Here is a 23077-nt window from a genome sequence, read left to right as displayed (position 1 = left end):
TAACGATAACATACTGTACCTATAACCTGAATTTTCTTCCATAGGGAATCATTGATTGTTTGCTCGGAAATATTTTCTACGTGTTAACTTTTAAAATAGCTAAATATTAGTTAAAAATCATTACAGTACCAAAGACGACTTTCATCAACTGATTCTGAGAACTGACCCAGGACTGAATCTAGAATCCAGTCCTGGAATTACAAAAGTAATCTAAAAAGTAATCTGTTGCAAATAACTCGAATTTATCATTGAGCTCAATGTATTGTTGTGTTTAGAAATAGAGTTGCCTACTGCAACTACTTGCAACTGTTTACTAAAGTCTATTGCATATACAAAAGTACTTATATGAAACATCTCCTGTCGAGAAAGTATATTTTAATTCCAAGTGTTGGTTCTAAAATAAAACAAGCATATATTTTTTATATATAAACCATTGGCCTAGAGTTCAGTTATTGAGTGTGTGGAACCATTTGCTGACTGAATGTGTACAACAAATGCTTTACACTGTCCTCTGATACTGCCTTACTGCTCGACCAAGCTACCACTTTAGAGAGTAAGGTTATATCTAACTTTAACCTCTGTTAAACCCTTGGGGTCTGTGGACTCTGTACACCCTGTACCTATTAAGGAACAGTATATACAGAGCCACTTTCTCACACTTGCTCTGAAACTTTAATTAAACAATGACCGAAAATGGCACAAACACCGATACTGGTGGAGCTGTACCCGACGAAGTCACAGCAACTTTTGATTATACAGGTTTTGATGAAACAGATAAATGCGAAAAGCATCGCTCCAACTTAAGGAGAGCCATCACTCTAAAACGTATAAAACATGGCCGAACACCAAGAGGTGGTAGAGCTGTTTTCGTGATAGAGGCACATGAATCTCACCAGACAGAGGTATTCTATTCATGGATAGTGTTCTCGGAATCAAATCCAGTAACTAAAACGTTTCACTTCTACAAATAAGATGAACCACCTGGGGAATATATTCCTTTCGAGGATATTGAAATTACTCACATACCATGATCATGATCTCTGGTTTAAAGGCGCCCTAAAACATTACAATCACATTACAAGGCTCGATCCACTAGGTAAACCAGGAGCAACATGGCCGATTTTAGCCGGCTACACACCTCATCCGGACATTGAAGCAATGTCAGACGTAGAATTACTTAATGAGATACAAAATTTAAGAGTTTCACAGTTAAACCACAACTGTCTGAAAGTCCTGATGAGGTCTTTCCTAAAAACACTCCTACCTCTTCTAAAAAAGTGGGAAAATAACCAACAACATTCAAAAGAGAAAGATTCTCAATCCCGAGGTAGGTCTTCTCAAAAGGAGCCCTCTGAAAGGAGGTATAACCTCAGGAATAGGGATAATTTGAGAGAACCTGACCGGTATCAAGATACTGATACACGTTCCTCTCGTACCTTTCAGATATCATCACAGACATCTGAAAGAAGAGGACGGTCAGTGAACAAAGAAGAACGCGTAAAGTCCAAAGACAATCAACACGTTCAGAAAAACAAACCAAAACCTCAATTCTCCAAGAAGAAAGTAGCAGGTCTGAAGATCAGACATGCCGCGGATTCTTATAACACAACTCAAGAATGGAGAACGGGCTCAGACAATGTTGGAAAGCGCAGCAGAAGTTACAGTAGCTCGCCAGAACCTGAAGGGGCTTCTGGAGACAGTGGACTTGAATGAGGACATTCATGTTGAAACTGCAGATACCAGGGTTAGTTCTCCGCATAGGTTATACGAAATAACTCTCCAAATGGAGGGAGACATACCAAGAAAAGTGAAAGCACTCTTTTGGGAGCGACTTTCAAAGGGTTATGATCTACTTCTAGCAGAACAAGACTGGCCACCAGAATTTGTCGGGGAATGCCCACATGGCGAAGACCTCATTATGCCAGCCTTCTCCAATGATGTTCCAGTACACTTAAAATATACTTATGCCAGGAAATGGGCAGTGGCCCAAGCCCCAGTATTATACAAAAATCATGCCGAATGGTATGAGGACTCACCTCACCATAAGATCCAGTTAAAAAATCAACCAACTGCACAAAGGCAGTATCCAATTAAGCAAGAAGCTAAAAACAGGTCAGGGAGATCTTAGATCAACTTGAATACCAAGGGGTGATTGAAACATGCACCTCATCAATGAACAATCCTTTGTTTCCTGTCTCCAAACCAGACAATACATATCGTTTAGTTTTGGATTACAGACACCTAAACTCTTGTTGTAAAACATTTGCAGTGCAAACTGCACATAGTACAGCATTAATGAATAACATTGTGTGTAAAAAGTACAAAACCACTTTAGACATTTCAAATGGTTTCTTTAATCAAAATATTGCACCTGAAAGTAGATATTTGACCGCTTTCTCAATAATGGGGACTCTGCATCAATTTTGGCGACTCCCACAGGGGTTCAAAAACAGCCCGGAGTTATTCTCAGCAAGAGTAACAGAGTTACTACAAATGTATGATGACGAGGCATTGTCATATGTTGATGATATCTGACAGACGATGACCTGAACAGACACTTGAACAGGGTGAACACCATTATATTGGGCTTCGCCTTACAGGGTTACAAGTTCAACTTTAAAAAGTCCAGAATTGCCCATCTCAGCGTCCTTTTCCTAGGATATGAACTTTCAAGTGAAGGCAAAGCCTGGCAGCCAACTTATAAGAAAAGTGTGCGCTGCTCCAACCTCCAAAAACGCTGAGAAACTTAGTCGATTCTCGGTTTCCTGAATTTTGGAAGAACATACATTATAAACTACTCATAGAGGGTTAAACCTCTCTACAAATTAATCAAACCTGATTTCAAAGCCACAACTTGGACACAAGAACACACACAAATTCTGCGTTCACTTCAAACAGACATGTTAGCAACTAAACACTTGCAAACACGCGTAAATGTACGCAACTTAGTGATCCGAATCATTCCGGGTCAATGCAGATTCACCTACTTAACTTTTAACAAAGGTGAAAAAGTACCAATTGCATACAAATCCCATTTGTATACACAAGCAGAAATGAAATTCACTTCTACAGAAAAGATTCTGACAGCAGTTCAAACCGCTGTAGCAAAAGAAAGAGCCCTAGCACAGGGGAAACGCATTATGGCCGTGACTCCTGTACCAGCCTTAGAGGCAGTTACTAAAGCTAGCATTCCGAATGCAAAAGCTTTACATCCAAGATGGATACAATGGGTTAATTCTCTTGCTGCAACTGATGTTGAATATGTTTTATTTAAAAACACAAGCATTCCTGCAATACGAACACGAATGTCCTCTGCCTACTGAAATTCTACCTCTTGATCAGTATGAATTCATAATTTATACTGACGGATCTGCACAACCCGCTACGGTGAGTAAACAAGCTTACAGTGCAGCATGCGCGATCGTTAAAGGTCGTATGCGCGATGGCAAATTCAGACCAATGGTCACAAAAACGCAATCTCTAGGAGATTGTACAGCTCAGCAAGCTGAACTACAAGCATTCAAGTTGGCACTTGAAAACACGGATCGCGAATTCCCCACACTCCTAGTGTGTGATTCTGTTTACTGTGTTCAATCTTACAATTAATATTTACAGAATTGGCTTCAAAATGGTTTCAAAGATGCAAAAGGTAGCACAATCAAGCATAAAACGCTTTGGGAACAAGTAGTTCAGTTGCGAAACGAACTACAGAACACAAGTGATACACACGCTGAGTCATCAACGTGATGGCATTCACGTTGAAAGGAATTCATTGGCTGATGAAGCCGCGAAAGGGGCTGTGCAAACGGCTTCTGTAGCTGCAATCACTCGTTCAAAATCAAAAATACAGTGAAATAATGCTGGCTGTCAATGCTTCAAGCAAAGGCAGCGGTGCAGCGTTTCCTAAAAAATTTCCACTCATATAATTGATACGAACAAGGTTCCGTTTGCTCGAATCCCTGGAGTGGGGGATAGGGTAATACCAAACATGGAACATAGATTAGGACTAATCCTAGCTGCACATGAAGGGATCGCCTCTGCCCATGCAGCTGTTTCCGCCACAGTATAATTTTTAAAACAGATACTGGTGGCCAGGCATTGGGAAACAGACCAGGAATTATGATTTGGAATGTGAAATATGCCAGAAGATGAAAGTCTCTACTATGAAACGTCCTGCGCAGACGCCCCTGTTAATTTCATAAAAACCATTAGCATGTGTTTACCTGGACCACTGCGGTCCCTTACTAAGGGATGGTAACTATAAATATATCCTGGTCGCAGTGGATTCGTGCTCAAGGTTCCTATGGATGTGGCCTCCACGCTCGGCTGACGCTCGAACTGTTGTATATGATTTGTGAGTCTTTACCGGCACATACGCAATTGGCACACTACATTCTCACCAGGGTCCTGCGTTTAGCTCTTGAGCTTACAAAGAAGCCATGGCCAGTTTGGGCGTAGCATTGCGGTATTCTTCTCCTTTCCATCCTGAGGGAAATTCTGTTGTGGAAAGAAAAAAACCGGGACATAAAGCAGTCTATAACAGCTAGAGTATTGGGTTTGGGTGCCGGGTGGGTCAAACACCTTTATGGGGTCCAGCGCGCACTTAACTTGCCAAGAAGTTCTCTAGGCGGTGTCACTCCATATGAAGTTCTATTTGGAACTAGAATGTTGGTACCGGACCTTGATATGCAAGGCACAGTGATGGAAAATAAAAAGTTTGATATCAAAGATCGCTTGGCTGTTTTACAGGACTTAAATGAACTAAGAACGAAACAAAGCAACGTGCTCTTGAAGCCAACCATCCGTGGGAAAAACAGGCCATCCCAGCAAGGCCTGTCTGGCTCCCAAAGCTTGGTAATCTAGTCAGAGAATAGATCGCGGACAAGAAGGAATTTGGGCCTTCTTACAGACAACCAGTACCTGTCCTAGCAATCCACGGATCAATAACAGTACTTTTGCCGCCCGTTGCTGGTAAAAAGGAGAAAAGATGTGTCCATCGACCTGATCAAACCACACTCTGTGGCCGATACTAAGCAGTAGGCCAAGTGGACTCCGCCAATGTAGTAGACGCACTCCTCTAGCTACAATCCAAGAGGTTCAAACGGAAAGACTCATCACCTTTGAAGATTCTGCAGTGAGAAATGAAGGACTAAGCAACAAAGCTATGGACCTCGTCCCTCTTGAAAGCCAAATAACAGTTCATCCTGATACACCAGCAAATTCAACAAATCCTGATGCAATTCCAACCATTGACAGAACTGCCTCTGGCTATTTCATGAACTTTGATATGTTTTCTGAGGATCCCAGCGAACCTGAAACGACGCCAGCACAAAGAACTTTCAAAGAACAAGCAACAGACTTTTTTCATCTCCTGAAAAGACTTATCTGGTTTCACCATGAATTGAACTATGGATTGTTTTGGGAATATTCTTCTTTCTACTATGGTTAGCTCTGGTAATAACACTGGGTATGCTGATAAGTGGAAGATATATTCAAATGGACACAGCAAGTAAAAGAGTGAACTTACTTCTCCAGCCACACACATCATCCCATCGTGAAGCAAGAGACTTGTCAGCAGTGAACATCACAGCTGTTCCTATACATGATGGTATAGTTTGGGACATAACTGAATGACATTTTTGACCCGTCGGAGCTTTTGAAGATTCCACATTTATTTAAAATTCCATTAAGTTACTTTATTACCTCTAGTACCTTTTCTGATGATTGGGACTTCGAGACTGTTAATAACATGATGTCTGATCTAGAGATGTCTACAGTATTCACAAATCATGAATATTTAGAGGGTTCATCAGACTATGAACAAATGTATTGTTATAACCACAAAGGTCTTCATTTCTTGCATAAATCCGCAACACCTAGAAATGTATTTATGTATAACCAATGGGAACCTTGTCCTACGCCTCCAAAGGGTAGTTCGAAAACTTTTGCAATTAAATTTCCATATTTTTCAGGCTACACTTTGTCTAATCTAGAAACGTTTTACCTTAAAACTGTGAACAAGACAGGAACGAACAATATGTTAACCAATACGAAACAGATTTATTCTGCAGCCTTTCTTGTCCATCTAGACAGGGTTTTGACTTTTGGAAAGACAACATTGAGACAAAATCTGTCTGGGGTACAAAAGATTAGCAAGTACAGGGGGTAGAAGCTTTGTTTAGAGCCTGTATCATCCCTGAGCAAATTATGTTTTTGAATGACACTGTCCAACAAACGTCTTGCCTTGGATTAGCCAAGATCAAAGACATGAACACACCGACCATACCTATACCTGCAAGTAATAGCACTACACGGGGGGAGGTTGATCGCATCAGATCCAGAATGGAAAAAATGTTTGCTCTGGCCCACAGACATGAATAACTGTCAAATCGATTCCTGAAAAAAAACACAGGGTTTCACTATCAATAGGCCAGACCCACGCTATGTTCAAAGACCGCATCCAGGGGTAGTAACAACATACAGTGTATGGAAACTTTGCCTTGATTGGCTACAGAAAGCTACACTGAAGGATGTAAAACACTTGACTTTACTTCAAGAAGGCGCAGACCTTAGGGAATTCTTGCTAGGACCAAGAAAACCACGTCAAAAACGTTTCATATATGCCGGTATCTACGCTGCTTATAATGAAGCATGGAAGGTTACTCCAGCAGAGACTGCAGAACAAATACGAGAAATTGATTGTATTAATTTAGAGAAAACTCTCTGTAGTAGACAATGGGTTAACGACTGTCATCCAGAATATATTCATTGGACAGCATTGTGTCTTCTGTCATAGACATCATGGAACAAGACTTGTTCATGTTGCAACATGGTCCGTCTCAGCTACGTTCTATCATGCTATCAGGCTGGACGCTACAAAACTTGCGTGCAGGCTATGTGCCTTGGCGTTTAATCAACACTACGTCACTGGTTTCAGAATTCAATCTCACTGACAAACTGATCAGACTGGCACAAAGGGGAGAAGACTACACTGTGCTGAGCATTGACAAACTGGACAAATTACCATTCACAGTGGCAGAAAAACCAGCTAGTGAATGGCTCATACATGGTAGAATTACTCTGCCTGTTACAACTTTCCATTTTAAGTATTGCCTAAATCGTATACCAGTAGGCAAATATGAAAGGTTGGGTAAAGGATACTTCAAGACATCCTGGGATTTACCTTACACGCATAGATGTTGGAGTGGGGAACGTGAAGTGTTTCTTAGCGATAAACTGAACACGCATTAGGCGGTTCTCTCCTTTGTCAGGGTATTAACTTACACGGAGCCTGTGATGGTTCCACTACAAACTTATCCTGTCACCTGCAAGGTTCACCGGATGCAGTGATTAATCCAATTTTTGGCCAACTTTCTAATGGGAGTTACATTATGTTGAATGATCACAGCTGCTGTGGCATGTTGCCAGGTATTCCTTATCTAGTTACGGTTCCATCCAGGGTCGCTTGCTGTATGCAAGTCTTGTTTCCACAAATAGACACAGTCAGGGAGTCGCCTTTATGGCCTTCACTGAACATCTCTTCTATACGAATTGATATTCTAAGCAGAATGAAAGCCTTTCTTTTACAGAAAACAGTGCCACTGACCTCAGCCAGAGAATCCTATGATCTCCAAGTCGCAAGGACTTCTGCCGAGATACATACCCTTTTGTATACAAACTGCCCTGTACATTTCTAAGAAATGTTAGGTCGCATCTTAAACATGTCTGATACGAGCAGTATTATGCATGTATTTAAGAACGTATGTGCGGGACTGTTGGCACCTTTTCAAGCAGTCCTCGGCATATTTCCAAACTTCGTGCACTCTGTGTTTGGCAGACTGCCGCTCCTTTTAGCACTTGTTGCAGGGATCCTATTTTTGCTCCTACTGCTATGATGTGGCAAGCCAAATCACCAGTGACACCCAATTCACCATGGAGAGAGCTCTGTTGGAGATGAAGTGTCGTGAGCGCATCATCCAAATTTTGGGTTTACCTAGTCTACGAGAATTAAACACCACATGGTTTCTATCATTCAGACCAATCTGGCAAGATTGCATCTTACCTGTTCTACGCTGCCTGCTCTGCGGTGAAGAATGCGTGCTAGACATCTGTCTAACACTCCCATCAGTCATGCCTACGGATATCGATACTATGCTGGACCCGGTAACGGCCCATGCTCTGTGTTGTCCCCAGCGGCTAGCAATACTGATGACGGCATTCATTGAGATCTCACAGACGCAAATTGCTACTGCTGAGGTGCGAGAAGAAACATCAGACACGCAGGTAACATCCGATTCGAACATTGCTGATGCAACCAATGCTGGAGGCGATAATTCACATCTATGTGCAGTTAATCTTCTAAACGAGGTATTCCAACTTTCACCTACAACGGTAGACGACTTTTTGTCTAAAGGATTATAAGATTTCATGTTTTCTCCAGGCCCTCACCTGACTTTTGATTCGGGCATACCGTGTTCCGATGAGACTCTGAATTTGGCCTTCATTCTGTTCAACCAAGGGACTAACTTTGGAACTTTTTTCCTATGATTAATTTTTTTTCTCCAAATTTGTATTTTTTTCATTTTGTGGCATAGTAATCTGCTTATAGTAGAACTATTCATAGAGAACCGAGTTCTTTGAAAATCTTCCAGGGACATTATGCCACCTTGTCACATCAACAATTGATTTGTGTTAACCTGATATTAAATGGTTTCGTCCCCTTTTCTTCTGTATTAACGAGCAATTTCATTATGTGTATATATTTCTGGTTCATTCTTTTTAGCATTTCCAATGCACACATATGCTTAGAATGAAATATTGCTTTTAATATGTACAACACCTTAAGCATAGCAATGGTTTTGTAATGCTTTTTTAGGGCATATATTTTTAGATACGTTTTAGCATGTTTTAGCTAATCATGCAATACTCTCTTCTAGATATGTTTAGTATGTTTGGGATTTAGTAATGTCGCTCATACAAAACTGGAGTGGGTGTTGTGTGTAGATTTAGATTCCGTATATAGGTTTCCCGATTTATGCCCTTATATAGGTACAATTCATATTGCCCTTATTTAGGCATAGAAAATCCAGCCCTTATTTAGGCATTGTCCATGCTAACCAAATACAGGCATGGTCTCCTACATCCGTCAATCCACGTCACAACGAGTTCTTGGAAAACCACACTCTTAAGCCTTTAGGAATTTCCCTTGCTTGGATATTGATTTCTCCAAAAACTCATTTATTAGGCATGAACATCTATTCCCTAGGGGTTCATTCATGACGTTCCGATACCCGACTTTTACGTCAATACAGGCATTCCTAAACACCTTCACGGTATAAATATACCTGCACTTGCCCAGGCAAACCACGGTTTCAATACTTTCCAATTCGTCTGCCTACTTGCGGTTCACCACGGCAAGTTCGGAAGGAGAGCGAGTTCCCGCCTGATGCACTGACCAGACGCTGTCAACCTCCTCGCACAGAATCCAGCTCCAGTGTTTGAATCCCCTTGCGGGGTGTTAGATATCGAGTCCCGGAAAGAGATTCCAACCTCACACATTGTAAGGTATGGAGCAGACTAGAACTTAGAGAAACTTTTGGCAACTCTTGGCAAAACTATAGCTAGCTATACTTAAGAAAGCAGCACCTACTTATTAACTCGTACTACACTTAGTTTAGGTACAATGAGGTAGAACTATTTAGAAGCATCAGATGAGTATTCACATTTTAGCCTGTGTTATTTATATGTGTATTTTATGAATATATGTCATAGCTACAAACCATGCTATTGTAGTATTATTTTATCTTGCTGCTAACTCTGTACGTATTGTACTTTGCATCCTGTCTTCCGATTTTAGCAGTTCATATCTCTTGCATGAGAAATAAGACTGTTCAATAAACCCCTTTTTTATTGAAACGCCCGTCTTTCTATTTCTGTGCAACTCTGTATAAAGGAAGCATGCAATGTTGACTGAGTGAAACTGTTATCTATTGTTTCCACGGTTCTGAGATTGTTCCGACTCTAAGGGAAACAAAGTTGTCATGTTTATGCGGTTGTCAGAAACTAATCCCTTCTTGTATATTCGAGAAGTTTCTAGTGAGCTCGGAGTTAGCTGGCACACACACGTAATTAAGTTTATTGTACTCGATAGAGACATACTGACCTCAGTCCTATGTCAAAACTATAGTGTATATTATTCCAATGCGCAGAGCCTATCAGGGATATAGGAACTACACTACAGACCTGTGGCCAGAGATGCCAATTGGGTTAGTTTTGGAGAAGGAACACAGGCCCTGGGAACCTTATTGGCAGGGACCCAGGGCACACCATGAAAAAGTGCATCACGGCACCGAGCACACGGACAGAAAGGCACAAACGGAAAGCGCAGAGAGTTGAAGCCTTGGGCAAGATGGCAGGATCAAGAACAGCCTTAGACTGGTCGAAGGACCGATCCAAGGTAAGTGGGAGCTCAGTGGGGTTTCACGAGTACTCTGAGCAAAAAAAACTATTTCACAGTCTAGTTTAGTTCACAGGTGTTAAAAGGTGTGGTCAGTCAGCAACCTTCAACAGTCTGTTTATTATGAAAGATTATGGCAAAGGCAGTAGGCCTAATTTATTTATTGTGAAGAGCATAAGTGAAAGGCAATAGCCATTAAGGTTGAATTGTTAGAAGCCTGTAAACTGGTATTTCCTTACATTGCAAGGAACCCCACAGTTCCGAATATTAAGCAAGGAAGTTTGGTGTTGAATACCCCTTTTGACAAACACTATGGGTAATACAATTTTACTGATAATCCTTGGTATGTATTCATGGGAGTAGTTGTGTATTTTTCCAAATGTAATTTTTATCATATTTGTACTTTAGAACTGTATGTCTGATGACTGTTTGACACAGTTGGTGCTATGATAAGCAGTGAGGGCTATTCGCTAGATTGGCTCATTGTAAAGGTTATGTCACACGCAGTAGTTGTGATCTGTTTATTATGAAATCTTAAGACAAAATGACTTTTTTATTGTGAAAACCATGTTGGAGCCAGTAGGCTTTTTCTGGTGGGTATTACACTGTGCTAAATCATGTAGTCAGGTGTTTTGTTATATGGCAGACTACAGATTCGAAAATAATCTAGGCAAACATTTTGGTGACCTTATCTTTGAGCCAAAATCAATTTGCTCTCCTCCTCCTGCTTCTTTACTCTTAAATCTTTAAGAAGGATGCTGCATCTGATCCCCATGGAGTTTCACAAAATGATATTTCATGCCTTGATCACCTCCAAGTTGGACTACGCCAACAACTTGTACCTGGGGTTGCCTGAGTTTCTGATTCAGTGTCTTTAAACCATTCAGAATGCTGCCGCTTTTCTAATAATCAAAAATCTCCCCCCAGGCAGCGGTGTCTGGCATTTTACGTCATCTTCACTGGCTTCCAGTGAAAAAAAGGACTGAGTTCAAAGCACTCACCCTTGCTTCTAGAGCTTACTCCTATAGGGGCCTACTCAGTTGCATGCACCGCTTCAAGCCTTAAGTCCAGGAGCAGGCCACTGGTTTGTGGGAGCCAAGCTCCTGGACTTTAGATCAGGGTAAATTGGGGGGAAAAAAGTAGCACCAAAGGTGCACCCTCAGTGGCACTAGGGCGGCCGGGTGCAGGGTGCTGTTTCGACGTCGGGTGCCCTGTTGTTTTCAATGGGGAACCTCTGGTTTGCAAAGGCACTATAGGCTTGGGGACAAAGGTCTTTTGGGTGCGACCACCACTTCGAGAGGTAAGTTGGGAAGTTAGGGGTTGGTTAGACACTTTCTGTTTGGGCACACAAGGCCGTGGGGCGTCTGGTGCAGGGGTGCCTTTTGGGGTCTGATCTTCTCACCAGCTCCTGGTCGCGGTTGGGGAGACCTTCTGATTTAGGCTGCAGGCATCGGCTGGAGGCCTGAGGCAGTTCAGGGGTTGCCGGATCTTGGGTCAGGATCACCGGGGTGACCTCGTGATGTTTACCCACTCGTACTCGGGCTGTGGACGGCAGGTGTAGAGTGGTGCGGATTTGCGGTTTCCGGCCAAGGCCAGAGGTTGCAGATGAACAAATCCAGTATTCATGGGAGACAAAGTCTTTGGGGTTGAAGGCAGGCAGGTCCACCGGGGGTTTCGAGGTTGCTGGCTGCGGGAAACACCGGGATTTCGCAGGAGCAGGTTCGAGGGGGAGACAGGCCAGTAGGGCTGGGGCAAAGTCAATAGGCGTCTTACTCTTGTTAGCTGCTGCATGGCTGTTCGGTCCTTCATCTTCTTGTAGTTTCTTCTTGTCTGAGGAAGCAAGGTTCAGGGGTGCCCCTAAATATTAGATTTAGGGGCATTACAGGTAGGTAGAAGGTAGGGACCAATGGGTCCCTTCCCCGGGTGGGTACACCCCCTTATTATGCCACCCTCCAGTGGGAGGAAGGCATGAGCCTGTCCTGGTTGGCTGAGTCCCCCATCTTCAAGATGACGTGGACTGAGAGATGTGCTTAACCTCGCCTCCCCACATGAGGGGAGGGGGGGGGGGTTCGCAGAGGTGGGCACACCTCTCTTCCTCACTTATTTTTACTGCCGGTTCTCCCACCTAAAGTGGGGGTCAGAACCAGTGGGGACCAGTTGCTGAGAGCATCAAGTGGCCTGGGGAACTTCACAAAGGCGGAAGCCTTTGAAGCTTCCCCCTTCGGGAACCCTGCCCATCCTAGGGGAGGAGGCTTGGCACCTCGTCGCATGATGTGCATTGTTTCAGGCCCCAGAGAGCAGCAGGCTCCCGACCCAGGGGTCCAGAAACATGTCTGGTGGTGGCAGCTGAAAGCAGCCACTCAGTCTGCACACTAGTGGTAGGTTCGTTTTCAGGGGCCATCTCTAAGATGCCCTCTGTGTGCATTTTTCATTAAATCCCACACTGGCATCAGTGTGGGTTTAATGTGCTGAGAAGTTTGATACCAAACTTCACAGTTTTCAGTGTAGCCATTATGGTGCAGTGGAGTTCGTAATGACAAACTCCCAGCACCATATACTCTTAATGGTAGGACTGCACTTACAATGTCTAAGAATGGACTTAGATGTAAGGTCTTAATACATAACTGGGACTGTGATTCCTCTGACTGTGTTACTGACCCATTGTGGTGATATGTATTTATCTGTAATTTTACGTTGCTCGTTTTTGAACATCTTGACGACTGCACATCACTGCACCTGTTTTATTTGTATTGTTTTTATGTTGATTTCTTTTCAATAAAAAAGTTGTCCAAAAAAAAAGAATGGACTTAGACATTGTAGGGGTACAGGGCTCATGCACCTGTACCCTCACCACTGGTATAGTGCCCCCAGCTAGAGGGGTGACTGACCCATGCCAGGGCTGTGGGTTGTAAACATGGCACACAGAGATGTGTGCCATGTCGACTCTTAACTTTGTTCTGCACCAAAACACGCAGCCTGCAAAGTCAGTGTGTGAGTGTAGTGGTACAGGACCTCTAATGGTGGCACAATGAGTGCTGCAGCCCTTAGAGGCCTTCTCTGGTCACAGTGCCCTGGGTACCATTTACCAGGGGCTGACCTTGGGCCAGAGATGCCAATTTGGTTTAGGCTTCAGTGCAGTTTTAGGGAAAAAACATAAGCCCTGGGTACTTGATTAGCATGAGCCCAGGGCACACTCAGTCAAAGCACATCAGCAATTCAGCAAAAGGTGGGGGCAACCATGCAGAAAGAGGGCACTTTCTCACACTCTTGCCTTGACATCATTAAGAATCTCTGCTGCTAGGTTTCCTGTAGGTGGACTTCCCACTAGCGCCAGGACACCCCCTTCGAGGTAGCTGTGCGCTCTATAAATGCATTGCACTGTTACTCCTTCTGATATATGTTTACTGTATGATAGTAGTACAGCAAAAATCTGTACTGGACCCTCTTATGACTGGATGTGTATTGTGTTGCCAACTGTAATTTTGCACATATTTCTATTTTTAGGACTGTGTGCATGCTATCTGATGAAAAAAGGTATGCTTGGTACAATACCCCGAGGTTGTACATAGTGAAAAGCCAGTCATAAATGTTTTAGACTTATTTGGTTGATTGGGAAAAATCATGTCAAATGCCATAGAACTCATCTATTTATTATGAAACCTTACAACAAAGGCAGTATATTTATTGTGAAATTATTACATTGTGTTGTTCTATTCGCAATACCATTCCAGAATAACTGCCCGCTGCTTTTTACATTTTTAAAAAAAATGTATTTTAATTATTTGTTTTCTGTGTTTTGGTACAAATGTTTTCTATTTTTATTTTTTTAATTGATCTTGAATCTGCTTGTAGAGTTTTTCTGTATGTTTTATTGTGGATGGGTGAGTAGGTGCATACAGAAGTGGGTGGACGAATAGATGCATTTTTGCAAAGATGAGTATCCGAATGCATGTGTGATGAGTTAGTGAGTGCCTTTACTCACCAGGGACTCAAGAGGCACTTTCAGTTATAAGCCAGATTTATCACCATTGCCAAAGCATGTTAGTTTCAGGCATTTTTGCCTGTTTGACTACCCAACACACAAATATATAGCAGTGAGCCCTGGTTCAAGTTGACTATACAAGAACGTTTTGCACTTTGGATGCCCATCTCAATGTTCTGAAATGTTGTACAGAATGGTCAGTGTACTTTCATGCTCTTCTAAACCAGTGAGTACAAAAACCTAACTGAAAACACTGTTTGCTTTAACAGGAAGTTTGGTCAGCCTTGTTGATCACAACCTTCACGTCTCTTGTTTGGAATGACACCATTGCTTGCCAAAGAACCACCACTCAGCTCTGCTGGCCACTGCTCAAGCAGGTATGTTATGCATGTGTTTACAGGACATGGAGGAGTCCACCGAATTGGCCTTAAGTTTTGGTGATGCTGCGCAGCTAAAATGTTTCTCCTGAAAATAACAACAAAGATACATAATGCAACTTGGAGAAGATTGATTGTTTGATCGCATGGCCTTCTTGCATTCTGGCAATGATGCAATTCTGAATATGTCTTGCATTGCCAATATAGGATGACAAATGGACGTTGGTTCTTTCTCATTTAAAATGTTTCTTTGCAGGCCATTTCAGCTACTATGATGTCTGATGCTGCTACATGGTTCTTTACTATTGTACTCCAAGGACTACAGGTACACGGGCAGCACGATGTCTGCATGTCAGGTCTGGTCAGTCTCGCATTCCAAATCTACGAGGCTCTGGTAAGTTTGTCAGTATTTTGCACTATAAGTGGTAACCTGAAATTGTTATCAGCTTTTTTGTAGTTAGATAATATGAAGCTGCCTTCTAACTAGATTTACAAAATGCATGATGAAAATGGGTTTTCATCTATCCAGGACTCCTCAAGACTTAAGTATGGGCAACAGCACAGGACGTCTGACAATACTCCTTTAGAAAATCTCAATTCTTTGAAGCGTACTGGCAGATTCTGAGGGTTTATAGTGCCACCAATGCCTCAGGAAGTGACTGCACACAAGTATAACCACCACAGCCCTCCTTACTTATCAGCAGTTCATCTTATCTGTGCTAGTTAATGCATTGATTTCAAACCATCTTTCACCTGTAATACTTTCTTTGCATTTCTTTGTGTATTTACTTCACTGGCTACTCCCTTTATTAAATATAGAACACTCCTAGTGTAATATCTGGAGGCCAGCTTGACCTTGAATACTTGAATTGATTAAGGTTCTCTTCATATTTACTTGCTTTCCAGACCCATGTTTTATTCTTAGAAGGTGGCACACCCCATATTTATCTGTGGCAACACACTAAGCTAATAGCTGGTTGCTATAAAGATTCTTGTAGAAAATCATTGAGTGGAAATAGCATTTGGAGTTTGTGTTTTACTGTGGCCCTCTGAAATATCGGTGGACCGTGAGCACATTCTGGTATCCTGTGCTATGGAGGATTGTGTTAAAGTGCAAAATTGAGGTTTGCTTAATAGTACAATACATGCTGAACCCTTTTCCTCCAAATTAGAATTAATTTTGGCTTAAAAAGCAACTGTTTTTCTTCTTTTTAACTCTCCCCACCCCCCTTACTAAAGAGAGAAGTATAGATATGAAGCAAGCTCATGACCACAAACTTCATTGACACACATCGCAGTCCATTGTGGAGCAAGGATCCCTGAACACTTGGATTTGCTTACCTTTTTCACTTTTTCTCTACAGAAAAATATTTTGACTCAAATTTTTTGCTTTACTCAGTCGTTTAGTTCCAGCTAAGACAAAAAACTATTTAAATGTTTATTTTTCTAGATATAATTTCAATCTGAAAGAGACACGTTCGTGATAGATTCCTTACCTTAGAATGTCCCCAGGCGTCAGACTGGATCCGGAAAGTTTCGCTTAGCAGTAACCCTGCGCATCAGTAGGTGGCGTCGTGTGGCTCCGCGTCATTCACTGGCGTCGTAAGCGCCAAGATGACGCCACGGAGAGTACTTGGGCGCCACCCATGCGCGCTGACGTCAGTTCTTTCTTTTTCCGCGCCAGCAAGAGCAGATCCGGATTGAGCACGTACCTTAGTCACTTTTTGACTACTATTTTGAGACTTTTTGTCTCCTCTTCTTTCTCCTGGTGCACGTAGGGATGCCCGGCTTTAAGTCCTGTGGGGCATGTCGCCGTAATATGTCGGTGGCGGACCCCTGCGATGTTGCCTCACCTGCCTGGAGACTGCTCACGACTCCTGGGATTGCCATGCCATGGCCCCCAAGGCCTTGCGGGAGCGGCGTCTGAAGTTGCTGGAGTTCCGGCATTCCTCACGCCGCCGCCTCCGGGTCTAGGAGCTGCTCCCGGGACCGCTCGTGGGACCGAAGTCGTCGCTCCTCCGGATCCAAGTCTTCACCCTCTGATTCCGGTAAGCGACGCCATAAAGTCGAAGAAGCGTGTTCGCTCTCCGACGTCGCCGGACGTGGGGGACAGGGGCTTCGCCCAGGGGGCTCCTCTGGAGCCTGGGAGTCCTGCGGCCTACCCGCCATACCTGGGTCCGCTGGCGACTCCCGAACAGGTGCAGGAATTCCTTGCTACCATGTACTGCCATTGTAGGCCTCGGGCTCCCGCTGGCGCGCCTTCGGGCCCCGTGGTCCCGTGTCCAGATCCTGTTGGTACACCGGCTCCGCCACCGGCGCCAGCCCCGGCGCAACAGGATCCTGCGCTAGCTGCCCCGGCGCCAAAAGGTATGGCACCGCACTGGGTGCAGTTTAGTCCTCCCTTGCCCCGGTTCCAGGACCATTTTGTTCCGACCTGGGATCCGCATTGGGAGACATTCTCGGCGCCGTTCCCAATGCCGTTCGTCCCTTCTCCGGCTCTGGCTGTACCGCCGCGACCTGCTCCCTCCAAGCCAGAGGTGGACGACGACCGGGAAGGGTTTGAGGGACCCTCTTGCCCGGTAATGTGACTCAGAGCAGGATTGGGTGGACAACTTGGAGGAGGCGGGCGACCTCGATGACTCGTGGGACCCGGGGTTCGCCTCTTCCCCTCGCCTACGATGGAGGAAGGTGCCTCCTACACGATGGTCCTCTGTCGGGCGGCTGAGGTCCTTAATCTTGACCTCCCCACTGTGGCCCTCAAGACCAACCTCCTCACCGAGGTTCTCCAGACGGCGTCGACCTCGTCGGAGCCGCTACTTCCCTTCAATGACGCCCTTACAGACGTCCTCTTGGGCACTTGGTCGAGGCCGGCCACGGGGGCCCGGTATATAAGAACGTCACCAGGCGCCCGGTGACCCCGCCTGAGCCTGGTCATTCAGATTCGACATCACAGAATGCTTTTCCTACGGCCCCGCCGGATAAGGACTCTAAGCGGTTGGATCAGTTTGGGAAGCGGTGTTCTCTTCGGCCAGCTTGGGGCTGCGGTCGGTGAACACCGCTTGCCTGTGGGCCGCTACTCCCACGCGGTGTGGCATGCCGTTGCTCAGGTGTTGCCTCAGTGTCCTGAGGACGTGCAGACTGTCCTTTTTCAGGCAATTGCTGAGGGTAAGGATGCGGCTAAGTTCGCAATTCAGTGTTGGTTGGATACCGCTGACTCATTGGGCAGGGCGATTTCTACAACTGTGGCGTTGCGGCATCACACCTGGTTGCGTTCGACTGGGTTCTCGCCCGATGTTCAGAGCTCGCTCATGGACATGCCTTTCGATGGCACCCACCTGTTTGGCGACAAGGCTGACAGTGCCCTGGAGTGCTTTGAGGACTCGCTGGCTACGGCCAAGTCTTTGGGCCTTTCTACTAAGAGCTCGACCTCTCCGGGTTTTTGTTTCTTTCGAGGCCACGGTAGAAGCAGTCAGGCATGCCCGGCCCCTAAGCCTAGGCAGACCCAGCCCCAGCGCTGCCGGGGTCGCGGACTCCGACACCCCCCCCCCCTTGCTGCTTCCGCCTCCAAACCTTCCTAATCTGAGCTTCAGGGAGCACCGAACGCCGGTGGGTGGCAGCATCCGCCACCATCTCCCTCACTGGCACGACATTACATCAGACAGATGGGTGCTGCAGATCATCTGTCACGGGTGCTCCCTCCCCTTTCAGTCCTCCCCTCCTGCCATGCCACCTCGGTGCCACCACATGTCGGGTGATCATTTCACTCTTCTCCGACAAGAATTCACGGCCCTCTTGGCCAGGGAGGCCATCGTCCCTGGCCCGGAAGTAGGTCGTGGTTGTTACTCCCCCTACTTTCTGGTTCCCAAGAAGAACAAGGGCCTGCGTCCTATTTTGGACCTCAGGCACGTCCGACGCTTCCTCCGGAAGGAGAAGTTCAAAATGTTGACGCTTGCTCAGGTCTTGTCTACCCTCGACCCGCAAGACTGGATAGTAGCGTTGGACTTGCAGGACGCTTATTTTCACATCCCCGTCCTGCTGGCTCACTGGCGTTACCTGCGGTTCACGGTAGGCCACGAGAACTTTCTGTTCACCGTGCTCCCCTTTGGCCTCACCAGCACCCCTCGGGTGTTCACGAAAGTGATGGCGGTGGTCGCAGCTCATCTGTCCAGATCAGGGGTTTCAGTCTTTCCCTATCTCGACGACTGGCTGTTGAAGGCGGGCTCACCCCAGGCTGTCGTCTCCCACCTCCAGACTACAGCCGACCTCCAGCATTCGCTTGTGTTTTCTGTCAACGTTCCGAAGTCACACCTGACTCCCTCTCAGAAGGTCCTTTCCATCGGAGCGGTGCTGCACACGACGCAGTTTGGGGTCTATCCTCCCGAACAGCGAGTCTGGGATATTCAGGCTATGATTCTGATCTTTAAACCTCTATCCTGAGTTTCGGTCAGGATGACCCCCAGGCTGCTGGGCCTCATGGCCTCTTACTGGTGGCTCATGCCAGGTGGGATATGTGGGCTCTGCAGTGGGACCTGAAGTTCCAGTGGGCACAACATCAGGGGAACCTGTCCGATTGTGTTCAGATCTCGGAGGGCACTGCACATCAATTGCAGTGGTGGCTAACGAACCAGGATTGTGTCAACGGCAGATCCCTCTCCCTTCCCCAACCAGAGTTCACAGTGGTGACCAATGCATTACTTCTGGGATAGGGCGGCCACATGGAGGCGGAGATCAGAGGCCTCTGGTCTCCGTCAGAGTCCGGGCTCCACATCAACCTTCTGGAGGTTAGGGCGAGCCTTCTTGCACTCAAAGCATCCCAACCCTCTGCCTGGGGAAGAGTAGTGCAGGTGTTCCCGGACAACACCGCCATTTCGTACTGCAACATACAAGGCGGGGTGGGGTCGTGGACCCTATGTCAGGAAGCCCTCCACCTCTAGACATGGCTGGTAAGTCAGGGCATATTCCTGGTGGTTCAACACCTGGCAGGTTCCCTGAACGCCAGGGCAGACGAGCTCAGGTGCATGATGGATCACAGATGGCTTCTTCCATCAGAGGTGGTGCAAGGTCTCTTTCGCAAGTGGGAAGAGCCTTGGTTATATCTTTTCACCACCGAAGAGAACGCGCAATATCAGCAATTCTGCGCGTTGGAATTTCCAAGGCGGCACTCGCTAGGCAACGCTTTTTGTCGCGAGTGGAGTTGCGGTCTTATAATGCCTTTCTGCGTATACCACTTCCGACAAGAGTGCTGAAGATCAAGCTCGACTGGGCCCAAGTTATTCTTGTGGCTCTGGATTGGGTACGAAGAGTCTGGTATGCCGAGCTGCTCAACATGGCCATCGATCCTCTGATCAGACTGCCCCTTCGGGAGGATCTTCTGTCGCAGCAGCAGGGGACGGTCCTCCACCCGAACCTGTCCAGCCTCCACATCTTTGCGTGGAGATTGAGCGGCGTCAGTTGATTCCTTTCGACTTGCCTCCTGAAGTTTGTGATGTCATTCTGGCAGCCAGGCGTCCCTCCACTAAGGTGGTATATGCCTGCAGGTGGAACTAATTTGTGGCATGTTGCACAGCAAAGGCTGTGGATCCCCTTTCCGCCCCTCTTTCTGAGGTTCTCTTGTTCCTCCTTTCTTTGGCCCAGCAGGGCTCTGCTCTGGGTTCTCTTAAGGGCTGTCAGCCATTTCAGCCTTTCTTAGGCTTTTAGGCTTCCTGATCAGCCTTCTCTTTTCAAGTCCCCGGTTGTAAATCGCTTCCTTAAGGGCATTACTCACCTTTTTCCCTTCGTTATGTGGGACTTGAACTTGGTTCTTACCTACCTTATGTGCGCTGCCTTTGAGCCGCTACATAACTGTCCTCTCGGGCTTCTAACTTTGAAAACTTCCTTTCTGGTGGCCATCACCTCTGCGTGCAGGGTAAGTGAGCTACAAGCTCTTTCTTCCAAGCCTTCCTTTCTGGCTGTCCATCTGGACAAGGTCGTCCTCAGAACTAGACCTCCCTTTCTTCCCAAGGTGGTTATTTCTTTTCACATTGGCCAAACTATCACTTTGCCCATCTTCTTTCCGCCTTCGCATTCTTCAAAAGAGGAAGAGAGGCTCCACCGTCTGGATCCAAAACGTGCGCTTTCCTTCTACTTGGATTGCACCAAACAATTCCGGGTGGACTACCAGCTCTTTGTTGGTTACGTGGGTGCTAAGGAGGGTCGGGCCGTGCACAAACGGACCATCTCCAGGTGGGTCATTCTGTGCATCAAAGCCTGCTATTCTTTCGCAAAGAAGAAGCCTCCAGTGGGACTGTGCGCCCATTCCACCAGGGTAGTGTAGGGGAACAAGGGTACCCCGAAATGCGAACCTGGGGTTATAATGTGTTTGAAGAGAACAATGGTTCAGGGTTGCCCTCAATAGGTCCAGAGCAAAACCCAGGGGGGCAATGCACAATCAATTTAAACTAGACAATCGTTAAGGGAGCAAGATTGTAGGGAAACATATATGGTTTATTTTCCATTGGTACTTCAAAGTATTGTCAGGTGCTCACATAAGTGAAAAAGTGCGTATTGTGACTGAGTGAGGGTGAACTAAAAACATAACATCACATTGACAACAAAAAAGGAACTCCACATGAATATGTACAATGGAACGGGTTCCTGTTGTAAGGGTCAACGGCGTTTCAATCTTTTAGTTAATTAAGATCATCTTCAGGACATATAGTGAGTAATCTGAAATCTCAATAGGGGGGGGGGGGGGGGGGGAGTTGAACCTTAGTCACTAAGGCGGTGTTGTTCAGCCTCATGCGTGGGGATGTGATGTAGATCTGTCGTGTAACGTTCGAAGTGGCGACACAGCGGTGCTGCTTCCAGTCAGGCAGCGGGAGTTCTATGAGCGTACATTGAATCGAGTTGAGGTGTTCAAATTGTCTAGATCAACGGGATGATCTCCAATAGGCATCACGGTGATGCTACTACCACCTAGAGTGAGTTCTGTGGGCAGACTGAGATTCGGGTTTTGGATTGTCTCGCCCCGGAAGAGATCAAGGTCGGTACCTACCGTCCGCTGGGCATGGAACGCAGTCTGAGTTGAGGGAATTAAAGGCGCTCTCCTCTGAGCCAGTAAACAGTCCTTGTTATTTCCCTACAGTCTTGCTCCCTTAACGATTGTCTAGTTTAAATTGATTGTGCATTGCCCCCCTGGGTTTTTTGCTCTGGACCTATTGAGGTCAACCCTGAACCATTGTTCTCTTCAAACACATTCCACCAGGGTCACAGCAGCTACCACTGCTTTGGGACGGGGAGTCCCCCTTCATGACATCTGTCAGGCAGCTACGTGGGCATCGCTGCTCATGAACAAGAAATTATCAAAGAGAGGGAGTGAAGAGGTAATTGGATAGAACCTACCTCCTATACGATTATGTAATAAACAAAAGTGGTTCTACCCTATCTAAAAGTGAAAGTTAATAATATTTATTTATTTTTTAATTTTTAAGTGATGGTAAGTAAGGTGGAAATGAGTGATCCGTGAGGTGTCACGGAAAACACTGTGTTTTTAAAATACCCCTCACACACTATGAATCCCATAGTGTCATGCTTCATCATGGGGGTGGGTCTTCCCGTCCCTCTACGGGGCGGGGCGTGCTACTACCTACGAATACGTGGGAGCACTGTTATGAATAGATAGGCTATGTGTAGTGAAGGGATGCGAGTGTTAGGGTTTAGTGTTAGATATAAAAATTAAAAGGACCCTGGCTAGTAGAAAAAACAATTTTATTCGGTTCTCTAGCTGGGAGCGTTAAAAATGGGGAAAAGTGTAGGAAGTGTCACAAATTTGTGGCTGCCTACTGTGTCAACATGTTTCGTAAGCAGTCCCCACTGCTTTACTCATCAGGACCAACAATTAGTAATACCGATTGCACTCAATAGAATTAGTAATATGGTTTGTATGCCTATTATTCTGATACACCAGACCTTTAAAAGTTTTGTAGATCTGTGAACAAGGGTATAATGACCCCAGTGATTTAAGACCAAATTGGTATTTCAATTAGGCGTAATGTTCAAGCTTCATGAGCACACACTGGAGGGGAGGGTGCCTGGTTTAGTCAGATTTTCAGGATCATTCCTCGCTTCCATGTACCTCCGTGTTGCTCCGTGGTACATGGAAGCGAGGAATGATCCTGAAAATCTGACTAAACCAGGCACCCTCCCCTCCAGTGTGTGCTCATGAAGCTTGAACATTACGCCTAATTGAAATACCAATTTGGTCTTAAATCACTGGGGTCATTA

General features: G+C 45.5%; 1 protein-coding gene across 3 annotated transcripts in view; it reads left to right on the top strand.

The window, feature by feature from the left end:
- The window catches only part of LOC146816485 (exportin-5-like), an 819517-nt gene that overhangs the window by 733715 nt on the left and 62725 nt on the right, over positions 1 to 23077 (top strand). For all 3 annotated transcript variants that reach the window (XM_085610334.1, XM_085610332.1, XM_085610333.1), the window contains exons 29-30: positions 14708 to 14815; positions 15072 to 15209. In XM_085610334.1, the coding sequence (XP_085466460.1) occupies positions 14708 to 14815; positions 15072 to 15209 (246 nt within the window). The remainder of the gene's footprint in view (positions 1 to 14707; positions 14816 to 15071; positions 15210 to 23077) is intronic.

The sequence above is a fragment of the Triturus cristatus genome, chromosome 6 (assembly GCF_964204655.1).
Source record: "Triturus cristatus chromosome 6, aTriCri1.1, whole genome shotgun sequence".
Taxonomy (NCBI): Eukaryota; Metazoa; Chordata; class Amphibia; order Caudata; family Salamandridae; genus Triturus; species Triturus cristatus.
This window is presented reverse-complemented; position numbering and strand designations above follow the sequence as displayed.